Source organism: Myodes glareolus, chromosome 2 (genome assembly GCF_982192425.1).
Source record: "Myodes glareolus chromosome 2, mMyoGla1.1, whole genome shotgun sequence".
In the NCBI taxonomy this organism is placed as follows: domain Eukaryota; kingdom Metazoa; phylum Chordata; class Mammalia; order Rodentia; family Cricetidae; genus Myodes; species Myodes glareolus.
Window position 1 is genome coordinate 1526734 of NC_142027.1, and position 19484 is coordinate 1546217.

Genomic DNA, 19484 nt, shown 5'->3' on the forward strand with positions numbered 1-19484 from the left:
CCATTATCCAATGACTCTCTGATGCTGTTGTTCCTTTCTCATTAGCATTAAGAAAATTCAAGGTTAATAAAGCATTATGCAATCTATTTCTGGGGGTATCCTTCATCCCTTTCTGTTTGTTTAGCGTATCCTTTATAGTACTATTTGATCTTTCTATAACTGCCTGACCTGTAGGATTATTTGGTATACCTGTAACATGTTTTATATTATAATAAACAAAGAAACGTTTCATTTTCTTAGATACATATGCTGGACCATTGTCTGTCTTTATTTGTGCAGGTATACCCATGATGGCCATAACTTCCAATAAATGTGTGATTACCAAATCAGCCTTTTCTGAGCTCAGGGCAGTTGCCCATTGAATACCTGAATACGTGTCTATGGTGTGGTGTACATATTTTAATTTACCAAATTCCATAAAGCAGAACACATCCATCTGCCAAATTTCATTCCTTTGAGTACCCTTTGGGTTACTCCCTGCAGGCAATGGTGTTTGATTATAGAAAGAACAAGTAGGACATCTCCTTACAATGTCCTTAGCTTGTTGCCATGTAATGGAAAACTCTTTCTTTAAGCCTTTACTATTGACATGATTTTTTTATGAAATTCTGAGGCCTGCAACACGCTTCCAATCAATAATTGGTCAATTTCAGCGTTACCTTGTGCTAGAGGGCCAGGCAGACCGGTATGGGACCGGATGTGTGTTATGTACATTGGACAAAGCCTATTCCTAATTATGTCCTGTACCTGGATAAACAATGAAGTCAACTCTGTGTCATCTGGTATGAATTCAGCGGTTTCAATATGCAAGATAACTCTTTCTGTATATTGTGAATCTGTAACTATATTAAGAGGTTCTATAAAATCCCTTAGCACCACAAGAATGGCATATAATTCTGCCTTCTGGACAGAATTATAAGGGCTTTGTTCCACCTTACTCAATTCTTCCGATTTATAACCTGCTTTCCCTGATTTATTTGCATCGGTATAAAATGTCCGGGCTGCAGTTATTGGAGCATCACGTACAATTCTAGGAAGAATATAAGAAGTTCTCTTTATGAGGTTAAGTCTATCACTTTTGGGATAGTTACTGTTAATTTCTCCCAAAAAATTAGCACAAGCTCTTTGCCATGGTTCATTATCTTCCCATAACTTTCTTATTTCCTCAGTAGTAAAAGGCACTATAATTTCTGCTGGGTCTATACCTGCTAGTTGATAAAGTCTCAGTTTACCTTTTATAATTAATTCAGAGACCTTTTCTACATAAGTTTTTAATTTTTTACTTGGTTTATGAGGTATAAATATCCACTGCAAAATAATATCTTCCCTCTGCATTAAAATCCCTGTAGGAGAAATTCTGGAAGGCAGTATGACTAGGATGGAACTAAGATTTGGGTTCACCCTATCCACATGTGCCTCCTGTAATTTTTCCTCAATCATTGTCAGTTCCTTTTCTGTTTCAACTGTCAATTTTCTGGGACTATTATTTTTGTCATTCCCAGAAGAGATATTATTCCTAGAATTTCTTTGCCTGCAATCCCTTTTCAGATGTCCTAATTTACCACAATTAAAACACCTGGCAGTTTGAAGTCTCCTCATAGCTTTGGAAATCGCTTCTCCTACCCAGGATTCATCGTTATAGCTAAATGTCTCAACATTCATTGTATGCTGTATCCATTCTTCCATTGGTGCTGATCTAGATCTTAAAGGCCCAATTATCTTTTTACATTCAGTATTTGCATTTTCAAAAGCTAGAAATTCAAGAAGTATTCATCTAGCTTCTGGGTCTGTTACCCCTACGTCCAGACCCTTAATTAATCTTTGCACAAAGTCAGTAAAGGGTTGTCTCTGTCCCTGCCTAACCCTGGTATATGATTCGACCCTTTTTGCTGGATCTTGTATTCTATTCAAAGCATTCAAGGCTGCTTTGTGACATAAAGACAACACTTCTTTGTCATAAAGAGCTTGGACCTGTGGTTCAGCATATGCTCCTACACCAAGAATTTGATCTTGGGAAACCTCCACACCTTTTGCTCTTCCTTGTTGTTCCATAAGTTTGGATTCTTCTCTGAAATAAATTCCAAACATCAAGGAAGGTCCATCATCTAAAACTGCAGACACTAGCTGAGAGAAATCATGGGGGGTAGCTCTGACATTAGAAGCCCAAGTCCTTATCATTTCCTTAACAAATGCAGAGTGCAAGCCATAATTAATGACAGCTTACTTAATTTCTTTTAAATCATTCATTGCTATTGGTGTCCATCTAGCCTCTAACTCCCTTTGAGCCTTTAGAAGTTGACCCTTTGTCAGAATAAATTACAGGGTATGTTGTTAGAACGCTGGGTAAGCCAGTTCTAACAGCTGGTGGTGGCGTTGTATCCTGTCCTTGTGCCTTCTTACTCTGTTCACCAGCTCCAATAATTTCTTCAATCATTTCTAATCTTTTTATCATTGTCTCCCTTAAATCCTGAATCTCCTGACCTCCCGTGTTTCTAGGAATTTCACTAAGGTATCAGTTTTTTGGTTCTCATTCTGGAGGTGCATTCTATCTCTTACCTTATCAAAACTTTGTGGTAACATCTGAAAGTCAAATTCAACAGCCTGAACCCTTTCAGGTAACTTCGTAGTACCCTTGGATATGGAGTCAATTTTGTCTATCATAGTATCCACTTGTTCAGATAACCCCTGATTTTCAATAATTTTAATCCTTTCAACTAGTTGTTCATTTTTAGTCCGTAAATATTGCATCTTCCTTAATGTTAAAATATTGAAAAGAAAACTGAAACCTAGTAACAAGTAAATTAATGTATCCCCATAGTCATATAAACCTTGCATGACATAATCCATTGCATTAATAAAGAAAACAGTAAAATTGGTGTTGGAAACAAAAACTGCCATATTACCTCTTGTCTAGTAGGCGGCGCTGTTTCCAAGTTGTGACTACAACCACTGCAAAGGTGACGGAAACAGGGTCCTGTTTCAGTGTCCGCCTTAGTATTTGTTAAAAACTAGGAAATATAAGTTGTTCAAGAAAGAAAATTTAATTAAATCAATTCCATACACGGAACCAGAAACCCAGAATCCAGGGGTAGAAAAGAGCAACCTGGAAGCCGCGTATGCCTTCACGTGACCGAGTCGTTCTGATTCACGCCACTAAAGTGCCGCACTTACAAGGGAAATTTAAAAACAACTCAGAAAAGAGCAAATCAGGCAGACAGAGACTGTCCCAAGCCTGTGGAGCTTGGAAGGCGTGGGGTTTAATTGAACTGCTGGCTCCAAACACAGGGCACAGGACGCAGTTGAGGGAGGGCTTGTGACTAGCCGAGCTGGCAGCAAGCAGTTGAATGGAGGGGGTTTCTACAACCAAATGTGGGGCGCCAGATGAAGGCATAAGTCACAGACAATCCCACACCAGTTTGGAATTATGATTAATAGAATGGTTATTTATTCAAAGGGGAAAAAACTTACAGATTACCGTCAAGGAACCCTACCTTCTCGTGTTCTGGTTGTCAGGTATTTAAGTTTGCATTAATAAATCAAGGAAATATACTATTACTTAATAAATATGCCTTGTTAGGTTTTGATTCTTTTTATCAACTGGTGGTTTTCAACTGGGATGATTTTGCCTCCTCGGGACATTTGACTGTGCCTACATAATATTTGGTTGTTGCTAATGAGAGAAGACTAATTGCATCTATTGGGTAGAGGCCCGTGAGGCTGCTAAAGCCCTACTGCAAACAGGATGGCCTCCCATGACCAATTTTCTGGCACCGCCTGCCTGCAGTGTGATGCTGAGATAACCTGCTCTAGACTGGAGAGTGGGAGGAGCAAAACAGCTCCGTGATGAAAATGCCCAGGCCCATTGGTCATAGATAACCATGGGAGAAAACACAGTTAATAGCTGTTGAAACATGAGCCCCTGATTGAAGGCGTAAGTCACAGACAATCCCAAATCAGTTTGGAATTATGATTAATAGAATGGTTATTTATTCAAAGGGGAAAAAACTTACAGATTACTGTCCCAGACAACAGCCCCTCAGTGTGAACAGGAAAGGAGTTGAGGAGCCGGAAGTGGAGCCAGATGCCAAAGAGGGAGTGGAAGACAGCCTCAGCTTTTTTAAAGAGAGAGAGACCACGCCCCAATATGCTGGTAACTCAGCGGCGATTGGCTGAAGGAGCGGAAAGAGCTCCCACAGCTCCTGATGTAGGAAAACAATAAAAACCCTCTACTTTCCCTATGACCTCAACTTATTTTAGTAACATTGTCCATGCATTTCTTAACTCTGTGTTATCACACTTCAAAAGCAATAGAGTCAACAAGAGGATTTCAAAACATGATCTACACGAGCCCATTCAAGAGCTAGATTCATTAGGTCTGAGTGTTCAGGTGATGCTCTCACAGGCCCACAGCTACTCAAGCAGTGATACATATCACCTGTCCTTCTGGAGGTTTCTTTGCCTCTGCCTCAAGGCACAACTCCGTCTCCCCCACCCCCAATTAATGAGGCATCCATGTCTATGCTTGGGAGAGAGCAGCTGTAGATTCACTGTGTAGCCAGCACGTTAACAAGACTGCTGAATACCACTTTTTGAAATGTTTAGCTCTTCATGAGGAGAATTGAAATCTAACATCACATTTCTCTGGGGGAAAAAAAATCTATTCTATTAATATTTTCAAAATCCTCTGAACACTTTTTTCCTTTTCCTATAAGAGCTTGAAAGATACAAACTCATTTAAAAAAAAAAAAAAGAGGAAAGATACAAAGATGAAGCCTGCAAATCAAAATCATACTCCTGAAACAGTCATTGTGTAGCATTTAAAATTCTATACTGTTTATGAGAATGTATTTGAATGTGTGTGTGTTGTACATGTGTGTGCATTTTTACACATGTGCATGTATATGTTGCAACAAGTGTGTATGTGGTTTCCATTTCCTTTTCTGTCATGAGGAATTTCCATGCCACCCTCTCTCTCTCCTTATCATTTCCTTAACAAATGCAGAGTGCAAGCCATAATTAATGGCTTCCCTGCCGCCCTCTGCTGCCTTTTCTCCTTTCCTCTGAGTACATACTTGCTGCTAAGGTATTTAACTTCCTCTTTCTTTCCAAGCCCCTAAAAACCTAAACCAGCTATCTCCTTTTATTAAAATTAAGTCTTGGGTAATTTGCATAAACTTTCTTCTCTTGCCACACATATCGAATTAAATTCACTTTTTATTGGAATGTAAATTGTCTTCTTTCAACTACACCCAAATTTGTTCTTCGTGTTTTGGGCTCTCTTTTGTAATATTCCCTGAGCTTTAGTTGTAAGAGTTGTTTCATAGATATGTACATTAAGACTGGGCTCCATAACTCTGCATATTGATTAGTTGTGATTTTCTGTAATGGTCTCTGATTGTGGCAAAGAGCCCTCTTGATGAAGGATAAAGACTATATGTATCTGTTTGTATAAGTACAAATATTTAGAATGTTGTTAGCGATTATGCTGATTTAGTGAAATAGTAGTGGTAGGTTCTACTTCAAAATCCATGACTCTACTAGAATTGAGAAGTTATCTAGGTTTCCAACTTGGCATGGCTTCCCTCTTGATGCTTGGATCTTAAGTATAATCGGAAAGCTAAAATATGTCGTGATACACCATGAGTTTACAGTGTGCCTGCCGTAACAGCCAATAATACTTTCTACAATTTATGATGAAATTTTATCCTATGTTTGAGTGATCCATCTTTAATCTTGTGAATTGTATTTTATTATGGAGTAAGCAACATTATACTGCAAAGGAAAGCATACATTATGATATGTCAACTTATATTTTGAATTTAAAAACTTAAACACAGAAATGAAATTATTTGTAGTTCTTTGCAAACATTTTTCACCCTGTCTTCTTAATTGTGTCTGTTTTTCAATTTTTCTGTTTTATCTCAGGGACCAAGAAAACCAGACTACTTCAGTGACCTTCATCCTCTTGGGCTTCTCAGAATATCCGGACCTCCAGGTGCCCCTGTTCCTCCTCTTCCTGACCACATTTTCCGTCACTGTATTGGGAAACCTGGGCATGATTGCCATCATCAGGGTCAACACACAGCTTCGCAACACCCCCATGTACTTTTTCCTTGCTCACCTGACCTTTGTGGATTTCTGTTACTCCACTGCTGTGACACAAACTGCTAGAAAACTTGTTTGTAGAAGACAGAACCATCTCCTTCTCAGGCTGTATCCTGCAGTTCTTTGCACGTACATGTGTGGTGACAGAAACCTACACGTTGGCAGTGATGGCCTACGACCGGTTTGTTGCAGTGTGTGATCCTCTTCGCTGCACGGTTTCCATGTCCCCCAAACTGTGCTCCATTTTAGTGGGCGCATCATACTCTTGGGGTCTAATATGTTCCACAACGCTTACTTACTATTTGATGAGATTATCCTTTCAAGCAGTTAATATTTTAAATAACTTTGTGTGTGAGCATGATGCTATTGTGGCTGCATCCCACTCTGACCCTTACATCAGCCAGGAGATTATTTCTGTCTCTGCTACATTTAATGAAATAAGCAGCTTGGTCATCATTCTTACATCCTATATTTTCATCTTCATCACTGTAATGAAGATGCCCTCCACCGGGGGCCGTAGAAAAGCCTTCTCTACGTATGCCTCTCATCTGACTGCCATAATTGTTTTCCATGGGACAATTCTTTTTCTCTACTGTGTACCATACACAAAGAGCTCATGGCTCATGGTCAAGGTGGCCTCAGTGTTCTATGCAGTCTTCATCCCCATGTTAAATCCCATGATCTACAGTCTCAGGAATAAAGATGTCAAAGAGACAGTCAGGAAGTTAATCAGTAAAATCATATAATGCCATATTCATTCATTTTAAAGGAATATTGTACAGAATGTCTCACACTTTCTATAATGATAAACAAAATTAATACTTAAAAAATAAAGAAGACAGCGAGTTTAACTCCAAGTTATCTTGTTAACCATTTTTTTTAACTTGAGGTTGAGTATTTAGCTATAAATAATAAAGAAAGTAGCCATGAGGTTTTTTATTTAAGTGAAGATTTCATACTTGAAATTCAATGTGCACAATTTTTAAGATAGTACACATTCATTATGAAACAAATTTCTCCTTTTTTCAGTCATTGGCTAGCTAAAATTTAGATACATGGAATTGATTAAATTATTTTGTAATTAGTAGGGTGCTTAATTGCCTGAAGTAAATTTCTGTATCTTTGCAACTCTCACTTGCTAATCAAGACTGATGTCTTTTGGAGTATCAAAATTTTCATAAAGTTCAATGTAGTTCAATGATATTCTACAACAAATTGTAAATTAAAGTTTTTTTTATTTTTAATTGTTGATTCTTATTTCTAAAACAAATATTGTAATTTCCTTTATTAATAGTGAGTTTTAAAAAAATACTTATCCAATCAGAACTTTCTAGGTGCTTAGAAATAAACATTACTATATCAACAGTCATAGAGTTTAACTATCGGTATACCTCCTTTATTTAATATCTGGTAGTCTGTAAATTAGATATGATATGTATTTAACAAAAAACTCTGCCAATTGTTATATACATTTAAAGTAATGTTTTTAACAAGAAATAATGTAGTGGGAATGAAATTACAATAAAAATGAACTCTATTTGTCTTATATGTACTTTTAATGTATGTCACAATTTTTAAAAACCATGCCTGATATTTATACATTAAATTATAATTTTGACACTGTAACTGGCTTTCCTCATTTGTAGAAGAAAACAAAACTACAAAAAAGTGATAGTGTTGTGGTAACCACCCATTCTGGAAATAGATTTGCGACCCACTAGAGGGTATAGGAAGGAATCCATACTTTGTAATGTAAATCTGTTACAAAGCCTATGGCAGGGTATGAAACTGAATCTAGGGGGGGAGACTTAATTCTAATGCTTAGCATGAAACCACCTTCTAAATAAACGTTTATATCCATCACTAACAGTCTGAGTCAGTGAAGTTTATCTAGCAAACTTCAGTGAAGGTTGTCTCTCAGCTACACAAAGTGCTGAAAGAAGTGATGATTGAAAACTCAGCACTAAAATTACATGTACTTCGGAATATCTCAAAATAATTTTACAAGTTGAAAGGAATGTTGATCTGGATAGAGATGAAAGAGTGTGCTGATACTCAAATCTTCTTGCCAGAATATTCACTTCAGGGATTACTTCTAAGACATTTGTGATTTTAGGCCTGTTAATTTCTGTAGTGTAAAACAATGTGATAATAATTTCTTATCAGTGGGTTACTTCACATTTGTGATTTGACAATTTGACATTGAACAATAGCACAGTTACTTTCTAAGTCAAATAAAATGTCTAACATGATATGCTTTACTATATCAGTTGGTATGTATTATCTATCTCCTTCACATCGTTGTTGCTTAGGCCATAGTCTGGTGGTGATCTATCAAACAAAGACAAAGGATACCTTCTGAAAGCCTTGATATTTTACAGAAAAAAATAAGACAAAGAAGACAGGTACCATGAAAATCTTAGTGACATATGAAAGACATGTAGACAGCTGTGTATCATCCCACCATTGAAATCATGATTACGCTGATTTATAGGAATATAAATATAAATAAAGGAAGAGAGAAAATTAATTCAGGCTATGTATTTTATTCAAAAATTTAGAGAGAAAAAAAAGCAATCTTCTGGCTGATGTCTTATTCGGAGTAGGATATTGCACCAGTGCCAAGAAGCTCACAGAGAATAGTTTGTGAACTTTGTACTGAGAAAGGATCAGGTCAGCAAATAACACATTGCTGTTAAAGAATCAGCAGTAGCTCAAGAGTGTGACAAAGACAATGACAAGGAAGTAGCCTCCTGAAGACTATAGAAAACATGATTATAGATCGCCACAAGTAGCTATAGTCCAACTCCTGCCAACATGGATGCACATACTAGCAGGGTCCAGAAAGACAGTCCACTGGTCAAGAACGCACGCTGTTACTACAGAGGATTTGAGCTCATGTATCAACTCCTACAAAGGGCAACCCACAAATGACTGTAATTCCAGTTCCAAAGGATCCAAGACTGTTTGTGACTTTCATGGGCACTGCACTCAGGTTTATAAGCCCACACTCCAACATACACATAATAATTAAAGGTAAATTTCTTTAATAAGATACATACAAGGATTAAATGACTGAAGCATGCAAGACTGACAAGAGAAAACAAAGAAAGAATCCAGCTGTAATTCAGATAAACAGATAGTTAAAGGTCATAGAAAAGTAAATGATGTTTCAAATAATAATGTAAATACTGCTTTGAACAAAATCTTTAAAATTTTATCTACCCTTTGTATGTTCTGTACATTAAAATTTTATATGCATAAGTTTCAGATGTGTATGCAAAAGCAAATTATGTAATCTCAGAACCTGTAAATTCAGAAACTGTGAATGCTAAAATGCTATGAACATTATAATTTCCAAAGTGTATTTCTTTCTTACTGATGGAAGGCAAGACAATTGATTCTAAAAGTGCTCAAATAAAGTTTAAAGAATGTGCATAATATAATATGCCTTCTTATTGCTTGCTGGAAAAGCAAACAAAGGGAATTATCATTCATATATACTCATATATAAATATAAAGGTCCTGTACAAATGTTAACATGCATACAAGGGGGAATTATAGAGGGCAGAGAAAGGGAAGAAATAGGTGTGACTTAAGAAAGAGAAAGGAAAAGAAAGAATTAAAAAAGAGAAATACAAAATATAATGAAATTTATATTTATATATCATTATAGAATCATGATTTAGCTCTCTCCATTCTAAGATTAAAAAACATAATTTACATTCTCTATAAAGCCATTTGTAGTGAATAATGTAACTGCTAAACACACACATTATCCCCAGTTTCTCAGAATTTTTTTGTTTCATTACATGAATAATATGAAATCAATGAATAAAAATATTAATAAAAAATTCTTTAGGTGTGTGTGTGTACATGTGTGTGGCTATGAGGGAGAAAGGATTTTTACATGGATTAACTTCTTCACAGTCTCCTTTACATCCTTATTTCTTAGACTGTAAATAAGAGGATTAAGCATAGAGATGGCCATGCTATAAAACACAGTGACTATCTTAACAAGAAGCAGTGAGCTCTTGGACTTGAGCACACAGTGAAGAAGGAGAATGATTCCGTGGCAGAGGGAGATAGCAGTCAGATGGGGCGCACAGGTAGACAAGGGTTTTTGGAGTGCTCCTTTAGTAGGAATCTTGAGGACAGTGACAAAGATAACATTATAGGAGACAATGATGATCAGGAGACTACAAATCTCATTGAACATACAAACTAATAAGCATGCCAACTGGTTGAAGGAAGAGTCAGAACAGGCGGTTGAGAGGATGGCAGAGTACTCAAAACAAAAGTGGTTAATGATGGTAGATCTACAGTAAGATAGTGCCAGAAGAAAATATGTGAGTGTGAGGGCACAGAGCCCACCCCAGAGGTAAGTTATGCTTACAAGGAAAGTACAGGGCCTGCGAGACATAGCCACGGTATAGAGCAGACAAAGCAGTCATAAGCCATCACTGCTAACATGAAGGTTTGGGCAACCACACAAGCACAGCCAAAGTAAAACTGGACTATGCATTCTTTGATGGACATAGATCTGTCTGTCGTTATCAAAAGGTCTAAGAGTTTGGGTACAATCACTGTGGTGTAGCAAAGATCAATGAAGGATAAATGACTGAGGAAAAAGTACATGGGAGTGTGGAGTTTGGCATTGATCCTGATGACCAAAATCATACCCAGATTTTCCAAAACAGTGGTAGTGTATATGATCAGAAACACCAGGAACAAAGGCACTTGTAAGTTCGGATACTCTGAGAATTCCAAGAAGACAAAGAAGACTCCAGTACTCTGGTTTCTTGAGTGATGCATTTGGATCCTATTGGAGAAAATCAGAAAATTCATTCCAGGCAGAAGAATACAGTGGAAGATGTTTATAGTAAGAAGGGAGAGAGAATATACCTTAATTCATGCTATAGCATACACCAATTGGTATTTGAAAAGAACATAGTGTGACTTTGAATCACAATTTTTTTTTATACACATAGGTTTCTTATATCAGTTGGAAATAAACATTACCTCATTTAATATACACCAAGAAGTCATGAACACCTCTGTGTAAACACTTTAATGTGATCACTCAGGGATAGTCAACACTCCAAACTGGATATAATTCCCACTTCACCATCTAAGTTTTAGGACACCAACTCTGATAGTTCTGTTACTGGAGTAGAGCTTGTAAACAAGGCTCTTACTATACAGATGTGTGCAATGGCTTTAGATTCCCAAATAACTCTTCTTAAATAATGGTTGGTATTTTTTAATTAATTAATTTATTTATTTATAAAAATTTCTACTTCCTCCCCTCCTCCCAATTCCCTCCCATTACCTCCACTCTCTCTCCTCCTCCATCTCCAATCTTAAGAGCAGTCAGGATTTCCTGCCCTGTGGGAAGTTCAAGTTCCTCACCCTCCCTCCAGGTCTAGGAAGGTGAGTATCCAAACAGATTAGGATCCCAAAAAGCCAATACAAGCAGAAGAAACAAGACCCAGTGCCATTGATGGCTTCTCAGTCAGCCCCATGTCAGCCACATTCAGAGAATCCAGTTTGATCACATGCTCATTCAGTCTCAGTCCAGCTGGCCTTGGTGAGCTCTCATTAGATCAGTCCCCTTGTATCAGTGGGTGAATGCACCTTTAATGGTCCTGATTTCCTTGTTCATGTTCTCCCTCCTTCTGCTCCTCATTTGGACCTTGGGGGCTCAGTCCAGTGCTCCAATGTGGGTCTCCGTCTCGATCTCCATCCATCAACGGATGAAGGTTCCCTCTGATCCTGCCTTCCTTGCTCACGTTCTCCCTCCTTCTGCTTCTCATTTGGACCTAGGGAGTTAAGTCCAGTGTTCCAATGTGTGTCTCTGTCTCTATCTCCATCCATCGCCAGATGAAGGTTCTATGGTGATATGCAAAATATTCATCAATATGGTTATGTGCCAAGGCCAGTTCAGGCACCTTCTCCTCTGCTGCCCAGGGAACAATATGGGGACCTCTCCTTATGCCTGGGAACCCATCCAGAATCAAGTCTCTTGCAAACCCTAAAATGGCTCCCTTAGTTGAGATATATACCTCCCTGCTCCCATATCTATCCTTCCTCCCCCGCCATCCCATTCCCCCAAATCATTCCCAATCCTCCCCCCTCCCTTCTCTCTAACCATCTCCCGTTACTTTCACACCCCCACTCACGTGCACCCAAGTTTGCCTGGCAATTTTATCTACTTCCAATATCCAGGAGGATAACTATATGATTTTCTTGAGGTTCACCTTCTTATTTAGCTTCTCTAGGATCACGAATTATAGGCTCAAATACCTTTAATTATGACAAGAATCCACTTATGAGTGAGTATATACCATAGTCCTCTTTTTGGGTCTGGGTTACCTCACATATCTATCACCATGCACAAAACTCAAGTCCAAATGGTTGGTATTTTTATGAAAAAATTTAAACATTGTCTTATTAAATTGTATGGTGTTTGAGTTTTAGTGTCTATTCTGTTTTTGTCTTCCTGTTTCTATATTCTAAGATATAAAATGCCTCTATTAGTAGTTATGAACATTAAACTATTGACTAAAAGAAAAGGAATTTCAGGGTTTCATGTGCATGTTGATAAAATGACATGCATGGAAAGGAATACAATATAAAATCTCAAATTCTTTTGAAGTACAATGATATATACATAATGTAAAGAGTACAGAAATTTGCAAATGAATTTAGCATCACAGTCATGATTTTATGAACTGGGACATGAAACATAAATAAAATTTAGCATACACTCTAAAATTCAACACTTCACAGAATCCTTTAATAAAAGACAAGATTATAAAGTCAGTTCTTTTCCAATACTGACTCATCTTACACAAAAACATTAACACAAAGGGTAGAGAGTCACATCACTTGTCTCCTACCTTGTTTATTTTGTTGAACAGATAATTAAATATTAAAATGCTCATTTTTAGTACAAAAATTTAATTTATATAATTTAGGGAAATGTTGTTTTGTAAGACAGAGGTATAAATATAAATCGTCATTTTTCACATTGAAAACCAAAAGTTCTTGATTTATCTTTTCTATAAAAAAGCATATGCACTGGTTATTCTATTCCTTGTTTCATAGGTTTAATTTCCCTTATGCACGATTCTAACTGTCTGAATTCTCTACATTGAAAATGCCAATACAGAGATTCACTTTTAATGGGGTATCTTATACAGTATTTTATATTCAAGGACAAATTATTTTTGTCCAATCATTTCTAATCTTGAATACTTAGATTACTTAACATTTTCTAGCAAACCTAAATCTCTAAAATAAGGTTACAGACTCTTTTGGCCTATTTTTAAAATCTTAAAAGTTTATAGTGTTCTGTTTGAAATTTGACCTTTAGAAGTAAATATTTGCTTCCTCATAGAAACATTCTTATAAACAAGCATGAAAAACAGTAGTGCTCTGTACTCTTCCGTATATACGACTTTCCTTGTACTTCTGATAATTGAAACTTGGGTAGAGTAATACTACATTTTCAATAGTGCACAATATAGGTTTTCAATATTTGCTTTACCCTTATTACTATTTTAGATGTAATGCAATTTTGGCTTCACAAATGTCTGAAATGTCTCTCCTTTCTCTTTGCATTAATTTGACGTTTAAGTGAATTGCTCTATACCTAGTATTCTCCCACTTCATAACTATGTCCCAGTATTGTGAACAACAGGGCTTGCTACTCAAGTCTTAATAACAGGCCATTTACTGATTCTTTTGAATATACAGATGTGACTTCAGTAAGACCATTGACTGGATTGGGCGAGCATATGCTAAAATTCTGCTTAAATAAACTATTCATATGTGGCACCAACAAGTTATGTAAGGTCTATTATCCTTGGACATGAAAACATAATGAGTAATTATTAACTAACAGTATTAGTGTCACTGTCATTGTTATCATATGGCTTAAATAAGTTACTTTTAGAGCAATAAATACTTTTTGACACCTATCAGTGAATGCCCACAAAATATAAGCTGTTCTTTCCTGCTATTTCATGGTTTCTTGAGTTTACTTAAAATTTAAAATACATGAAAAGCAAATATAGAATTACCATTAATATTTTGTAAATTATGACTTGTGTAACTAAATGAGAAACCATGAATGGAAACACTCTGACAAAGATACAGTAGAAGCGGTGTTCTTCCTTGATCTTATTATGATTACTATTAAGCTTTCAGATTTAGGTTCCTGCACTTTCCCAAACTATCACACATTGTTTGCATCTTCTTTTTTGTTACAGTTTAGGTGAAATAGAAGAATCATGCAACGTGCACTCATGTGTGGATTCTAACTTCATAGCATTTAGGCTTATCAAATTACCCATCTCTCAACAAGAGCATTTATATGTACATGCTGCCAAATTATTGTCAAAATTAAATGTTTAATTAATATTATTTTAATTATACAATGCCTACTACACACTCAATACACTAATAAACCTCAAACACAAACTCAAGTCAAGATTTTTACTAATATAATAAGTAGTTCAGTACCTTGCATTCTGAATCTCAGGTGAATCAGATGTTGTCACAGAGCTCTTTCCCTAATAAAAATATACTTTCAACTTAGAGTCTCTCACATCTAAATTATGATACGACATGTTAATTAACTAACCACCCAAAACCATACTCCCACTGTAGGTTTATTAATTGAAAGTTTTTTTGATCAATTCCATAAATTACAAACAAATTATGAAACTTTGATTAAAGACATGAATCTAATTGGGAATTAAGTCATAAGAGTTCCATTTTCAAAATATGCCAGGAGAAGAGCCAAGAAAATTTATTTATTACTAAAAGGATAATGTTTAGCTTAAAAATTCTTACAATGTGAGTAAGACTCAGAAACCAAATATGACGGTCAAAGATTGTGTTTTAACTCTCAAAGCATAGCCCCAGGAAATCAAACCACAGAAATCTCGAGAAAGTTTACCATGAACTAGAAACAAGATGACTAAGAACTGCTTCCCAATTATGAGTATAATTAACTGAAATCACCAAATCATATGGGACAGTAAACAGGTTGATAACTATTAGTAGAAAATTACAGCAAACTTAAAACAACAAAAGGGCGATTCAAAATAATATGAATTTATTGTTGAAAATATGACATCTCCAAAAATTATATCATGTTTATCAGCTTGCATTTGTAAATAAGTTAATAACAGACTTTCTGTAGCATTATTTGTCTTTTAATATCTCATTTTAAGTAAATTGCTAATCTTACAATAAAGCTGATTATACATACACATACTTATTGTCAATTGATAGATGTGTTAATATTTTGAGGATTTACTGAGTTGTATTACAGAAGCACTTTAAGGGGGCATCCTTAAAGTTTGTTGTTATTTATAATGATTTTTGGCATAGTAATCCAAATCTTATTTTATTAAAGCATTACCAAACTGTGTGTCTTGGATTACACTCTTACCACACTTAAAACGTGAAGTTAAGACATTTCAGCAGACTGAAAGTAAAGTGTTGCCACCTGTCTACTAATTTTGTCAAAAGGAAGTCAAATGGATTTCAAATTATCACTTACTTGAGTTTATCTTTTCATTTATTCTATCCCATTTGATACGGTATTGTCTTATATGAGATTGATGGTCGAGTTTTTTTCTCATTTATTTCCCCTCCCTCCTCTCCCACCAATTTCTCTCTCCTCTCCTTTGCGACTCTCACCTCTACTTCTCCTCCATATCTGTTAAGAAAAGGGAAGACTTCACACTGATATCAACAAAACATGGTATATCAGGATGTGGTAAGTCTAAGAACCTTCCCATGAATTAAAGCTGGACAAGGCAACTCAGTATGAGAAATAGTATTCCAAAAACTAGTAAAGAAGTCAGAAACAGCCCCTCCTCTTACTGTTAGGAGGCCCAGAAGATCAAGCTGCATAAGAGTCACTTATATGCAGAGGACCTAGCTTAGTCCCATGCAAACTCCTTGGATGTCCGTCCGTTCAGTCTGGGTAAGTTCTATGAGCCCAGGTTAGTTGGTTCTGTGGATTTTCTTATGGTATCCTTGACCTCTCTGCTTCCTGCAATCTTTCCTCTCTTTAGCAGGTTTGCCTAAATTCAACCTAAGGTGTGAGTGAGGGGAGGGAAACTCAGCCTCTGTTTCCACTCGTAACTGGATGAAACCTCTCTGATGACTATTGGGCTAATACTGTACTAAGCACGGGTCTATGAGTACAGCAGAACATTGTTAGGCACAGGTGAAAGCACAGGTGGAGAATGTTTTTTGGAGTGCTCCTTTAGTAAGAATCTTGATGACAATGACAAAGATAACAATAAGTGAGAATTCTTGCTCTCAAGTTTGGTGTCTCTTTTGTGCGGCTTGAATATTTGCACGCTGTTTGATCCTGTAATGCGCCCATATGCATTACGTATTCATTTCCTCAGCTACAGAACAATAAATAAAATCAATACATTTGCAAATTAAATACATGCCTTATATATGTATGCTAAAGTTATTATATAAACTTATTTTTGACTATTACTAAATCTTTCCCAAGATTCAGTTCTATTCTATTATATTATAATAAAAATAGAAATAAAAATAAAAATAGAATTTTTATTAAAATAGAATTTTTTAAATAAAGTCAAAAAAATAGAAAAGAGAAAATAAAAATGGGCTAAACACTGCACTTCACAGCAACAAGATATATTATACTAATGACCCTGAAACTAGGAATATTGAAACTGTATCCACCTAGGAATTTCTTATATTTTTATACTGTCAGAAAACAAAAGAGCCTGGATATCTCAGTCGGTAAAGCATCAGACTTTTAATCTGAGGTTCCAGGGTTTAAGTCCCTGTTATGGTGGGAAGTAGTCATTTGCAGGGTGGTGGTGGCACATGCCTTTAATCCTAGCACTTGGGAGGGAGAGCCAGGTGGATCACTTTGAGTTCGAGGCCAGCTTGGTCTACAAGAGCTAGTTCGAGGACAGGCTCCAAAGCTACAGAGAAACCCTGTCTCAAAAAAACTAAAAAGAAAAAGAAAAAGAAAAAGGAAAAGGAAACAATTGCCGCTCCACATTACCGCTCGATGTGTTGACAGAAATCCAGACCTCAGGATGACTGTAATCAAGCACTCTACTAATATTCTAAATTCAAAATTGCATAAAAATTTCCATATGAACAGTCTATGCATAACTTCACGTTTTTCTAATAAAACTGATCTTTGGTTTTTCAATAATTTTCGTACCTTATTCCATCTGAAAAGGTTCTAGAAATCTACACATCATGGCTCCTAAAGAAGTGTTTCAGACATTTTTTGAATTTTTTAATGTTTTATTATCTCTCTGGTATTGATAAAACACTTAGATTTAAGTCTTTACATCTCTCTGTATATCTAACTGCTTCCCTGTCTATCTATAAATGCATCTTAGAAAGAACAATAAATAATCATTATCAGTAATTATGAACCATAAAATATGCAAATATTAAGGAAACTGAGTTTTATAATGACAGCAATTTATCGTGACATTGGTATTAGTCCTTGAAGTCTATTGTATTATCATATGTAAACATATTAGTCTTACCGAGCATCACAAATTAGTCAGGACTCACAAAATATTGATAATTCTACCACATTTAATATTAACTTGTAGGCTTCATTGAAATCCATGTCAACTTTGAAGATCAACTGAAATATTTAACATTGTATAAATTCTTTATAAAAAAGACAATATTGTAAGAGGGCAATTTTCAGAGGATCTTCCTGGAAAATTGCTCCAGGCCAATACTAAGGTCAATGGTAGGTGCTGCCTTGTAAACATCTGTTGCCTAGGCCAAAGAGGAACAGGGGAGTTCTCTGAAATAGACTTAATTTAAATGGTTTCAACTTGGAAAAGATAGACTATCATATATAAAACACCATTACTACACAGGCAGCTAAAACAATCTGTCAGAACAACAGATGAAGTTCATCTTGAGGTTCATTAAAATTGAGGCTAGAGAAGAACTCAGTGCATCTCTAGCAGATTAAGTCGCTGAGAATAGGTATACTGTGACCCTTGATTTTATATCTGTTTTGTTTTGATTTCTTCTGTGTGCCTTATTTTGTTGTAGTTCATAATGACATTGTTGCTATCATTTCATTATTGGTTGTTAAGTGCAGACTGGTAAGCACTGAAAACATATACAAACAACAAAAAGAGACTTAGCAAGTTGTGTTTATGTATTTGTACACACACACACACACACACACACACACACACACACACACACACACACACTTCTGGCTCCAAGAACCCAGATTGAGGTCAAATAAAAGGTTTTGAAAATATAGCCCTTCCTTTTTTTTTTTTTTTTTTTTTTTTTTTTTTTTACTTTGCAACACTTCTCAGTCAGAAAATGGTAGATACTAACATGTTTTTGTTCTGTACCTTCCCTTAAAATCTACAACTGTCTTTAAAAGTATCTGGGTTCCAATGTAAATATGTACACATCTATAACCTGACTATAAAAATAATTGGGAGTGCTATTTAATTACACCTACAGTCAGTCTTCCAAGTGACACAGCAAATATTCTCCCAGGCAGCAAGCATTTCATGACACCCATCTCTCTCTCCTAACTATAATTATGTCCTTAAAATTCTATCAAATATGAATGCAGTCACTTTTCTATCCAATCCCAGACCAACCTTCATGAAAACATCAGGGATTAATGCAGGTATCAAAAATAAACTGCAATTATTTGCTTCTAATACATATTAGAAAATTCCAATTATATAAAGCCCACTAAATGTCATCATTGCTGTATATATTAACAAAATATTTCCTAAATATATGTAAAACTTCAGAATTAAAAATATTACTTTTCAAATATAATTGTTGGATACTATTAAATTAATAAATGAGTTTAGAATACAAAGTCATTCAAATATTTTAGGCTTGTAAGATATAATGTTTAATACCTTGTGTTATTTCCTACTTGGTGAGATGGATATAGCAGATACTCCTGTTTTAACAATATTTTTATGACATAAATGTAATATTTTAAAAACTTCCACATAAAATAAAAATATGCTAATATGTAAGGTTTGACTAATAATTCATTGGAAACTAGGCAAACTTAAGCAAATTCACAGGACTACTTACTGATGGATTTTTATTCTGTTAAGTAAATTATTAAATTATTAAAATATACACTTTTTTCCAGTTTGCCCATACTTATCCTGTCAGTGAAAGTTTCTTACAAATTCGTAGCCTCTAAGGAAGCAAAAAATATCTGATTTCTTCCCATTATAAAAGAAAGCCTTGGGCTTCACAAAATGTCTCTGAAGGGAAGCCAGACTCAGAGGACAAATTTAGGTGCTATGTTTTACAATAACTGC

General features: G+C 35.7%; 1 protein-coding gene and 1 pseudogene across 1 annotated transcript; one reads left to right on the forward strand and one right to left on the reverse strand.

The window, feature by feature from the left end:
• Nucleotides 1-5839: 5839 nt before the first annotated feature.
• Nucleotides 5840-7651, forward strand: LOC148122869 (olfactory receptor 5D3-like). The gene is given in 2 exon segments (XM_087896705.1): nucleotides 5840-6159; nucleotides 6161-7651. Coding segments are annotated over 2 exon segments (1011 nt in total). The 3' UTR covers nucleotides 6852-7651.
• A 2340-nt stretch (nucleotides 7652-9991) lies between these two features.
• LOC148122870 (olfactory receptor 1165-like) lies at nucleotides 9992-10964 on the reverse strand (annotated as a pseudogene).
• Between the last annotated feature and the right edge of the window lie 8520 nt (nucleotides 10965-19484).